Source organism: Chelonoidis abingdonii, chromosome 23, assembly GCF_003597395.2.
Source record: "Chelonoidis abingdonii isolate Lonesome George chromosome 23, CheloAbing_2.0, whole genome shotgun sequence".
NCBI lineage: Eukaryota > Metazoa > Chordata > Testudines > Testudinidae > Chelonoidis > Chelonoidis abingdonii.
The window spans coordinates 12,791,835-12,803,952 of record NC_133791.1 but is presented as its reverse complement, the minus strand read 5'-3'; the positions used below and the strand labels follow the sequence as shown (position 1 = coordinate 12,803,952).

Here is a 12,118-nt window from a genome sequence, read left to right as displayed (position 1 = left end):
ATACCTGCCTCTGGAAATTTCCATTACATGCATCTGATGAAGCAGGTATTCACCCACGAAAGCTTATGCTCCAATACATCTGTTATTCTTTAAGGTACCACAGGACTCTTTGCTGCTTTTTACAAATCCAGACTAACAAGGCTATCCCTCTGATACTTTTTTTTTTTTTTTGGTTTCTTTAGACAAATTTTTTGATAATACAGATGTCCTTACAGATTTTAATTGGCAAACATATAGCTAAGAATAAATGAATGTGAAAATATCATTAGTTTTATTATGGCTTTAAAAGTGAAAAGTAAGAGAGCCCAGGCTCTAGAATTTTCAGCTTGCAACTAAGGAGAAAAGGGTTTTGCTGTGTGCCTAGCCAATATTGCTAGATGAAGATGGCATATACATTTTATTTGTGTATGTTAAACAATCTTTCAGGCAGCATCAAGTTTCATGCACCAGAAATATGCAAAATTAAGCAAAAGTCAAAGTACCAGAATCTCCAAAGTGCATTTACATTTTCCTCTTTATATATTTTAATGCTACTCTCACATCCTAGGACTCACACACATAGCAACACTAACACTGCAAGCAACAATGGACATCTACTTCCCAAGCAGATGTGAAGAACAAAACACAGACACTGGTCTAGTGCAAGATATTACCTCACCAAACTTGTCATTCTCAAAACATTATACATAAGCCTGTGTGTAATCCAATTTTAAAAGTCATAATATAAAGTATTAACTTGGAAGGCACTCCAATATTATAGTAAGAAGAACCATAAAGCTAGACAGCTTTTATATGGATCTATTGTCCATCGACACCTACAAAGCAAGGAAGAATGATACTTCTCGAAGAGGGTGAAAAAGATTCCTTCCTTCCCATAAACCCCTCACTTTGCCAATTCTGGCTTGGTTCAGAGGAAAAAAGATTCTAGCACAGAAAGGGGTCTCTCTCTACTAAGTATCCACCTCCATTTTACACACATTGAGTCCCCTGAAACAAGAAGCACATTATATACAAACTAAGTATTCTCTAATAAATAGAATGAAAGATTGTGGGTCCCATTAGACTTACTTCAATGTTCTCTACAATTCTTGTGACTGCAGATGCAGTAACTGAATACCAGTAAGATTCTCCTTTCTGCTGCTGTTCTTTCTGAAAGAGACAGAGAACAGCTATTTTCTTTAAATATAAGGTCTGGAAAATAAAATATTAATGTTTACAAAGCCAGAGGAAAAAATCTAAATAATGCAGGAGATTGCAAGTCGGACACTATATTAGAAAGGGATTGTCCTCTTAAAACTCCTATTCAATAAACAATGACTTACTTGTTTTACTAAAAGTTTAGATTATAATAAAGAAAGAATTTTTAAATGGCACTTTACTTTTTTACCATTTATGCCTTTTATTTTCAAAGGCTATGTTAAATGAAGCACACAAAGGAAGCTAGTTAGCTTCACGTTCTGGTTCTGTTCCATTAGCACTATGTTTGCATTGCAAACACTGATAGGGAATGTTTACTTCTACATAAAAGACTATTTTCATTGAAATAGTCCATTTTCAGGACATTTAAAAACTATTACTATTAGCTTTGGTAATATTTTTTAAAAACCACAATTTGGGGCACGAACTACACGACAATCTCTTAGAAGATGGAAGAGCATTAGAAGAAGTATTGCAAGTCAAAAATCTATTCAATATGAGGTAATTTGTTAATGTTATAAAACGTGCGTATTAAGACAAAATTATAATATAATTTACACATCACACAAGGATGAGGATAGGTAACAGATGCTTTTCTGTACCAGGACAATTTGTCTACTAGTTACATTACTTGTGAGTATAAGGTTAGAAACTGTACTTAATATCAAACTATCAGTAGTAATGATATCAAGCTAAAATATTGTTAGCAAGAAATATATTAGAAAATATTTATAGTTAGCTACTATTTATATGATTTACTATTATTTTGGGGTTCACGTGGCAGAGGGGGTTAACCCCTATTTTAATATTCTGAAATATCCCCCTACACAGACCACTTGCCAACTACTAAGAAGATAGGATTTTAGTAGAAATGTAAAGCACATAATCCCCAGCAAGCTCTTTCCTCTATTTTGTTTTATTAAAATCTCTCTTTTCGTAACATATTGTCTTCCTTTAGTCTCTTGACTTTTCTACTGCTGTACATGTGTATCTTACTTCAGACTGGAGTCATCTATTGTAGTTTATAAATGGGGGGTGGGGGGGAACCTATTCAGCAGCCCATAGTACACTCCAAAGCATCTGTAATGACAGCGTCAATCACCAACACAGTACATGTTCTTAGAAACAACAGCATCTGTGGTTATAGTTCAGATCAACATAAGCATGGGTTAATGGAACTCTATCAGTAATTCACAATAATTAACGTGTTATGGTCAAAGGGCCCCGAGTTCCTAACATTACATGTGAAAATAAATACACATTAAAAAGGTGGAATTTTCAAAAGTGCTATAAAAAAATACATCCCCACACTCAAAATTACAACATGGGCCAGCAATAATCAGAGTGTGATTTCATAACACCCACATCATCTTCCTACCAAATAAAACTAGAAACAAATGTTTGAGCTACACATTTATTCTTTCCTTATCTAGAAAGAGAACATTCCAGAGTTGCAGGCTCTCAGTGGAGCACAGCCTGCCTCCCATCTCCTTGAGAATATGCCAATCACAGAGAACTGGATAGCAGTCAGTTCCTCTAGTAGATTGGTCCTATATTTAAGATTTTCCGTCTTAGCAGTCATCTCTCAAAGCACATTTGTGGAATAACAAGCAATCAGTATAGTTCCTAAAGCATGGAAGTAATCAACACGTGTAGATAAGGGCCCTTGAGGTTGTGCAGCTATATCATGCAGGTTGCAACTACCAAAAGTGGCTCTCCATGGAAATTCCAAACAAAAAGCATATTTGTAACTCAGTCAAAGTATGGATCATTGTGGAGCAGTCTGGGTCCAAAAGAAAAGGAAACTTGTGAATATCTTGGAGGGAGGGGGGAAAAAAACAAAACCATACACTACCACATACAGCTCAAAATAAAAAAAATATTTTTTTTTTTTTAAATGTACACCTAAGTTGCTATGCTTACCAAACTTCCTAGGGTAAACCACATTAAATGATCACGGGAGATTCTCCAGATATCCCCAGCCCACCTTCAATACTTCATCTGATCTGGGTTGAGCTTTAACCGGTATCTTTAATCAACTCAGAGACACTGGCTAGGTAGCAGTACAGTGCAATTGCTATGATCTGAAGTGATGATAAAACAGATCGGGTCTCCTCAGCCTACTGAGGAAGCCAAAGACCAAGATGCCTTATCACTTGCAGATCAAATCATAACTTGGTTTCCTCGATATTGACTCAAAAAGAGACTTACATTTAGTAGAAGATTTACATGTGATCAAACTCCTGTAACAGCAAAACAAAATCAACTCCCTTATTTTAAAAGATAGTCCTATGTTACTCACTTTCCATTTTTCTTCCAGTGCTAAAAGAAGAGCTTTCTTGTGTTCTCTTTCCAGCAACTTCTCCCTTTCTTCATCAAAATCTCTTTGCTTTTCTGGTGCACCAATTAAGTGGAGCTTTGAGATAGATATCACCCAGGGATCCACATGTGGGCGATAAAAAGGTATCTGGAGTGTTATTTTGCCAATGAAACCTAGAATCACCAAGATGAAACATTGTTAGAAGCCTACAGAGTTACACTTTATACTCTACGTAAAGTGAGAAAGGAAAAAAGACATCATCATTGCAATGTTAAAACAGAATTTGATCGCCATAAATTCAGATTACATTATCTGTCCAAGAATCTGACACTTAGCTTCTAATTCTTATTTTAAGGTCAGTTCCAGCTATGACTTATTACTAAAAGATCTCTTAAAAGAAATCACCAGCGCATGAAATGCTTCATACTTGTAGCAGGAACTAACAAAATGAATAATTCCTGTAGAGAACACCTGTCACACACACAAGTACAAATACATACCTGCTTTTACTTCAAATGGCAACTCCAGTTCCTTCAAGGCATCTTTCTTTAATGGTAGGTTTTCCAATTCAACAGCACCTGCAGGAGGAAGAGAAACAGCAATCTGTTGAGCAAAATTAAGTTAAAGACTGCCCGGCTGAGGATTATGAATTTAATACTGATAAGAAATTTCTTCTTTAAAACTAATAAAAATAAATGAAGTGGGATAAAAAATCGATTTCATGAGCAAAGCAAATCTATCATTTTAAAGAATGAGGCAGTTAGATGTGATATTTAATATTTTGTAATATTTTCAAACGCCATCTGCCAGAGTTATCTGATATGGTCACCGCATATATTTCAAGGTGCTTAATCTGAACTTCTCCATCAACAGCAAAGCATCTGGAAGGCAATTTTTTTTTTTTTGACAGCCAAAATTACATCCTAGAATTATTTCTTTAAGTAACCAACAGTCAAAACTGCCACCTTGCAGCGTAAAAAAATTTCTTCTCAAAACAAGTGAAGGTGAGGGACTACATTATGTAACTCAGTCAAGACTTTTTTTTAAAAAAATCATGAGTTATTACCCCACCTTTCATGAGTCAGTGAGTATTCAAATAAGTTCTCACCATTACCTGTTATGTACATTCTATAGCGCGAGAAGAAATTTCACAAACATGCACACACAAACTATCATTGCAACTACATATTGAAAATTAAAGCAATTGTTAAGCTGTCTATTTTCCATACAAACTTCTCTCTCTCTCCCCTCATTCACCCTGAATACGCTATCAAAAGCATCCCTATCTGCTTGATACAACTTTCCAATTAACATTTGCTAAGCACTATTTCTCACCTTCAAAATTCTCCTGAAATCCCTGTTCCATAGAGCACTCCAGATACAGAGGACATGCCACTGCTTGCTTTACTGGTTTTCAAAAATTACATGAATAACCCATATCATAAGCTGGACTCATGTGTGCTCTTTGATATATGTTCTGTAAAAATACTTTAAATATTGTACTAAATATCTTGAGAATACAATGATTTCCTGGAACACTCGCTATTGTCACTTGATATTTAAAGGAATTCCAGTTTAAAAAAAATCAGATTTCCATTAGAAGATGTTGAATCTACTACTGTTGTAAGCAACCCCTATGATTACTGTAACAAATAGATTAAAAAAATATTATTTCCTTCTATTTTGTCAATTTCTTTACTTGACACACACGCACAGTGGTCAAGTGCATAGTCACTTTCACTGTTCATGGATGGTGCATAACATTTGCAAGGCTCTGAAAGAGGTTTCTTACTAATAGCAGCAGCAGCAAAACTGAAAATGAAACAAGAGTCGGCAGACAAGTGTGTGTGAACATAGAAAAAGGTATGCCTGAGCACATTTGGAGTTGTTGTTCGAGTGTTCCCAGAAGACCCTTCAAAACATCAAGAGTAGGGCAGAACAGAAAACCCATATAGATTGTTACAGATTTCAAAAACAAACCCTCAGTACATCCTAATACAGTATGTGTTATCAGAAAATCATTTTTTTCATTAGTCTATTTAAAAAAAAATCAAGCTGGCACTCTGGGAAAGCAGGAAGATTTATTTTTGTTTTAATTGTATACTCTTATTTATGTCAATTTATTACTACAATATAAGAACAAGGACATAAGTGCTAATCAGTAAGACAAATGTAAAATATATTCAATATATGTTTTCCAGCTTTCAGTGAATACAAAATCAATATAATTCTTAAAATATAAAACAGAGATACATCAAACAATGCTAATAACTCTTACCTTTCAGAAGAGCTACTGAGAGTTGGTCTGTGTTCAGGTTATTGACATATTTGCCCAAATAGGTGTTGAGGACCCAGGCGACCAGTCCTTCCAACATGATTGTATTCTGGGAGGGGTGGCTAAGACTCTGTTGTCATGCTCTGTTCCATAGTTCAGTTGTATTCTGTTTTAAATGCAAAACAGAAACATGTCTAAGAGATATACTATGTGCTCTCAAACCATTTCTCACCCTCCAACATAGAGAAATTGTGACACAATTGCAAACGATTTTCATTTTAATAATCCCATCCCAAAGGCACTGGAAAATGAATATTAAGTACAAGATGTTTTCCTAGAGCAGCTGCTTTAAAAAAAATGTAAGAATTTTGCTATGTACAGCTACTTTTAATTACTCGGTTAATCCTAGGTCAGAGCACAGTGCAATGAAGTTACTAGTTGTACTGATTTTATTTATATAATATTAGACTGTATGAACTCCCATAAGACCACCTCACCTGCTGCAATCTTTATTGTGGTAGACTGCACTAAGTTTTTTAAACCTTTTCCACACTGAGATTTGTGGTGCTTTAGTGATTAAAAACACCAAGCAGAGTGATCTAGTGAATAGAGCACTGGGCCACAACTCAGGAGACCTGGGTTCTATTCCGATCTCGGCCACCAGCCTGCTGGGTGACCTTGAACAAAACACTTCACTTCTCTGTGCCTTAGCTTTCCCATCCGTGAAATGGGGATAGTGATACTGACCTGTCTCGTAAAGCACTTTGACATCTACTGATCAAAGCATTATACTTACATATGATCTCATATAATCTCTACTCATAGAATCATCATACAAAAATTAATCTTTGCATTCTTCATATTGCAGCACTGTCCTATTTTGAAGCAATAAAAGACAAGATACCACATTGCCCTCTCTGTCTTCAGGAAGGAGACCAAAAAAAAGCAATTGTGGATGCAGGTTAATGTGCTGTCTCTGTAGCCTTGTACCTGTCCCTCAAATCCCACAGGAAACCCCTCTACTGGTACTCCATAAGGTCAGGGCTCTCCAACTTTGCAAATTATGGTCTGGAGTGGAGGGTGGCCACACTCTGTGACTGTTTGTTCCCCAATTTTTATGTACGGCTTCATACCACGTCTATCACTGCTACTTGAGTGCACATGCACCTACCCATCCCAAAACTTATTTTAGTTCACATTAATGCTGATCTGGTCAATATCATTCGCTATCCCCACTCCATTCTGTGTAAAACCCCCTGAACAAGATTCCCAGGAGCAGCAGCTAGCCGGGAGAAATCCTTGCAGCACTGCTCTGGAAATGATTGAAAGGAGCTAATGCCCACGTTCTGTGGATCTCAGGGACTCCACAGATCAGGTTTTCTGAGAAAATAAGTGAGCCAAACTTCCAGCCCTTTCCATTACAGGAAGAGTGAAACCTGAACTCCCTGAAAGAAGAGTGCACTGGAAACTCCATAAATGAAAATTGATGAATTTCCTGTCCCCTAAAAAGCAGTTACTTTTTGTAGAAGGCAATCTGGCCCTAGAACAGAAAAAAATGGGTAATTTCATCCTGACTTTTACTTAACTCTGTGCACAGGATGAAAATAAGCATGTGCCTTCTTCCAGCACACTTCTATACACTACATATTTATACCCCCAGTGATATATTATACACCTTTAGTAGTTTCAGTCTGAAATATTTATGTTGTATTTATTCTGTTAGTCTTTTAAGCCCTCTGATCAACATATAATCATGTTCATAAAAGAAGCCACTTGACCATGCTGGGATGCCAGCACCCACTGCTGAAAAGAATCTAGTGCCATTAATCTTGTCTCAGTGGACATGAATTGAAAGAGTAGTGTGTATGCATGGAAAGCTCAACTCAACTTTTGCTAACAAAGGCACCAATTCTACAAGTTGATTGATGTTAGAGGATCTTCACACCCAGTGAAGTCAATGGGTACAATGAACCATTACAGATCTACCTGTGTGGATCAGCTTCCAGTACAGGGCCTTTAATTCTATTTCTTTGTGGCACTCTTATAAACACTTGCAAAACAAGTTACTTAGCTCAGGTTCAATAAACTCAGATAATACTGACAGCTATCAAGATCTTACAATTTTTAAAGGGATACTGTCAAGATTCTAAAGATAAAATATACATACTTTGACAATGGTCACACTTCCAATTTTTTACCCTCACAATCTTTACCAAACATTTCTATTTCAACCCCTGCTGTTGCCAGAAAGTAAAAAGGTACATTGTAATTTCTGCCTCACAGTGCTGTCATCGAAGTCAACTGTAGAACTATCATTAACGTCAATGGGAGCAGAACCAAGCACTTACCTAAACATTGGTAAACAAAGGGCGAATACATGGTATGATGTGGAAAAATACTATACATACCCCTGCTTTATTAACTGAGTGTCTGGGGGTACATCATTTTCCCCAAGGCAACATGAACCAATTTTTTAAAACATGGAGTTGCAGCTGGTAGAAAGTGAAAAAGATACTTTCATATAAAAAAGCAGGACACTAAAGGGAAATGATTAATTTGAGGACTATATTTTAATTTTTATATTAAAATTCAGGGTTTTTCCATAGCTAATATGAGTTTTACTTGACTGATGGTTGCAACGTGAACATTCACATTTTTTAAAATGTCAGTGAAACCTCTCTTCTATTAAACTCCGCCCCCAAACATTCAATTTCTCTTCAGCATTAAAAACCCAAACACAGAGTAGTGCTAAGGCTGAAAAGTGAAACTGACTAGAACTAAAAGTTAAACACAAAACAGCTTAAAATAATGCAAAGTAACAAACGATTAAAACCAAAAATATTAAAAGTCAAGGAGTTCATTAATTGAAATTATCGTATCTTTTGATTTAAAGTGCCTTTAATAGTTTCCATAGACAATGCTAGCTACACTCCACAAACTAAAGTCTTGTCTTTCACACAGCCAATACTGCCATTCACCTTTCACTTTTAGTTGAGATTAAAATTGTAGCTATGACTAACAAAGTAAAAGTTTTAACCAACTTCCAAGCAATATCCCTATCCTTCCCACTCCACCCTTCAGAGAGAATTGTAGATGCAAAATCAAGATGAAAACCTTGAGACAGTGTTAGGATAGACTGGATATGTTATAAAAAAAAAACAAAAAAAAAAACAATCACATGAAAAGGAGAACACATTTCTGCAAGTCATCACATTCGAGTTAAACTCCAGTGAATTCTGACCTTAGTTTAAATTAACCATGGGATATATACAATCTTATTTGGAAAATACTAAACAAAAGTGAGTAAACATTTATCAGGAAGGGATGGAGGAGTGGGGACTGTATTAAGAAAGGATGGGATGATGCATTAAGAAATCTCAGAAACCTCATGATGACTCTTTGGAGGGAAGGGGACTTTTAAACCAGTGGCACAGGCCCTGCGGGATATGATTACTGGGGTGAGTGCGCTGGCAGAGCCTGCCCCCTGGTAAAGGCAGGCCCACGGGAAGGACGGTCTTAGTATCGGGTCAGTGTAAGGGGTTATTGGGGGCTGAATACCCTGCTGGACTCTGGCTATACAGTCCGAGGGGGGTCACTGTTTGGGGATCAGACAGCAGTAAACCCCTCGGAAAAGGTGGGTGCTACTGGCATGAGGCAGGGAAAGGTCACCTTGCTAAGAGCGCAGCAGGGGCTGCCCCAGGAGGCTGGGGTGACAGGGTCCCTATGAGGGCGGGGTGGGGGGGGGGCAATGCTGGAGCCAGGCAGCTGGAGGGAAGGTGTAACGGCGGGCGGGGGCAGTGGTACCAGGGCCCTAGCAAGGGAGCCAGAGAATCACAGCCAGGGCCAGGCCCCCGGCGAGCTAAGGGGGGGGGGGCACTGTCCGCGGGCCAGGCCCCCGGCGAGCTAAGGGGTGGGGGGGGCACTGTCCGCGGGCCAGGCCCCCGGCGAGCTAAAGGGATGGGGGGGGCACTGTCCGCGGGCCAGGCCCCCGGCGAGCTAAGGGGTGGGGGGCACTGTCCGCGTGCCAGGCCCCGGCGACTAAGGGGGGGGGCACTGTCCCGGGCCAGGCCCCGGCGAGCTAAGGGTGGGGGGGCACTGTCCGCGGCCAGGCCCGCCGCGAGCTAAGGGGGGGTCCGAGGTGGGGGGACACTCTGAGGGCGAGCCCGGGGTAGGGGGAGTCACTCTCTGAAGACAGGCCCCGGGGTCACTCATAGGCCAGGAGCCCAGGCAGGCCTCCCCCGCTCCCGGACGCCGTTAGCGGCGCCTCCCCCCGCAGGTACCTGCCTCCTCCCTGTCCCTCAATTGCGTCTCCAGGAGAAAGGCCTGCCATTGAGTGACGGCGGAGCCTGCGCCAATCGAGCCGGAGCTAACGATGGGGCCGCCTGCCTGTAGAGTGCCGAGCAATCGCTCATCGTCCCCGCCCCCCCACAAGGCCTGGTAGAACTTTGAGAGCAGCTGGGCCCATGTGAGGAAACACCTGCCCCGCTGCAGCCCTGCTTTCCAGTGAGCCCTGGGGCCTGGGAGTTAGCGAGAGGTCCCTTGCGGTGCCCTCAGCATCAGCAATCGCCCTGGAGCTACAGCCTCCTGCCTCACCCTGGCTGTAGATGGCCATGCATTGCAGCAAGGGGGGTGTGTGCAGCCCACAGGTGTGCACCCACTACAGTGCCATCGGCACCACCAGGCATGCAGACATCATAGAGTCAACGTACCACCCCAACCCCATCATCACCACCACACTGGCTTAAATATGAGATTTTAAAACACAATAGCATGGGTTCTTGACTTATTTTCTCTCTGGTCTTTGAGCACTACCGTTTCCTATTTTCAAGCTTGTCTCCCAACCATAAGGGTAACAGTATTCTTATTTTTTCACTGAAAGCTCAAGATTCTGATGTGATCACATGAAAATGGGAAATGACTGCCTAGGAAGGAGTATGGCAGAAAGGGATCTGGGGGTCACAGTGAATCACAAGCTAAATATCAGTCCGTAGTGTGATGCTGTTGCAAAACATGTCTGGGATTAGTAGCAGGCGTATTGTGAGCAAGACACAAGAAGTAATTCTTCCTCTCTACTCCATGCTGATTAGGCCTCAACTGGAGTATTGTGTCCAGTTCTGGGCACATTTCAGGAAAGGTGTGGACAAATTGGAGAAAGTCCAGAGAACAGCAACAGAAAGGATTAAAGATCTAGAAAACATGATCTAGGAGGGAAGATTGAAAAAATTGGGTTTGTTTAGTCTGGAGAAGAGAAGACAAAGGGAACATGATAATAGTTTTCAAGTACATAAAAGGTTGTTACAAGGAGGAGAGAGAAAAACTGTTCTTAATTTCTGAGGATAGACAAGAAGTATTGGGCTTAAACTGCAGCAAGGGTGATTTAGGCTGGACATTAGGAAAAACGTCCGAATTGTCAGGGTGGTTAAACACTGGAATAAATTGCCTAGGGAAGTTGTGGAATCTCCATCACTGGGGATTTTTAAGAGCAGGTGGGACAAACACGTGTCAGGGACGGTCTAGATAATACTTAGTCCTGCTTTGAGTGCAGGAGACTGGATAGATGACCTCTCGAGGTCTCTTCCAGTTCTATGATTCTATGACTCCAGCAGCTGGCACATTAGAGAAAAATAATAAATATTGCAAGATTTGTGATTAAATCACAAGAAGCAGCACCTCCGCCAGTAAGTGTGCACCCACACAATAGGAACTCACGCCGTGCAACCACTGTGTACCAGAGGCATATACCGTATCACGTGAGTTGTATACCATTGTGCGCATAATAGAGATGTTCATCAATGTGTATCAATGGAACTACCTACATTTCAAGGACAAAGGATAGCTATGGAAAATGCAGGGTACATTTTATTTGTAAGGGAGGCCACCACACAATGTGATACAATTTTAAAAGTGTGTGAAACTGTATGTTTTTTGCTTCAAAACATTTTCAGTATGATCAAATGTTCCTTAATAGCACTTGATTTGATAATGGTCATGAGCCAATAGATGCCACATAAGGAACATGTTTTAGACACAATAAATGTTTCCTCAAGGAAACAAGTGAAACAAACAGGTAGTATCTGATGTTAGAAACCCAACTTTAGCATGGCTTCATGTTGAAAGGATATTCCCTCCATCATCCCCCAACAGACACTAAGGGCATTATTCAATGCCTGCTGAAGACAAGAGACTCCCACTACTTTGAGTGAGACTGCTCATGAACCTATAGTTAAACATGTACTTTACTGAATCAGGCCATATTGCTCAGCACTTTGCAGGACTGAATCTTAAAAGAGTAACCCCATAGCACAACTGGTAACTCCTGTAAATAA

General features: G+C 40.0%; 1 protein-coding gene across 1 annotated transcript in view; it reads right to left on the bottom strand.

Moving 5' to 3' along the window:
• Positions 1-10,095, bottom strand: part of VPS13D (vacuolar protein sorting 13 homolog D) — a 192,371-nt gene extending 182,276 nt beyond the window's left edge. The window contains exons 1-5 of the mRNA XM_075060347.1: positions 10,001-10,095; positions 5,796-5,958; positions 4,018-4,095; positions 3,500-3,690; positions 1,069-1,149 (exon numbers count right to left, since the gene is read on the bottom strand). Coding sequence (XP_074916448.1) covers positions 1,069-1,149; positions 3,500-3,690; positions 4,018-4,095; positions 5,796-5,892 — 447 coding nt within the window. The 5' untranslated portion in view covers positions 5,893-5,958; positions 10,001-10,095. The remainder of the gene's footprint in view (positions 1-1,068; positions 1,150-3,499; positions 3,691-4,017; positions 4,096-5,795; positions 5,959-10,000) is intronic.
• Positions 10,096-12,118: the final 2,023 nt, after the last annotated feature.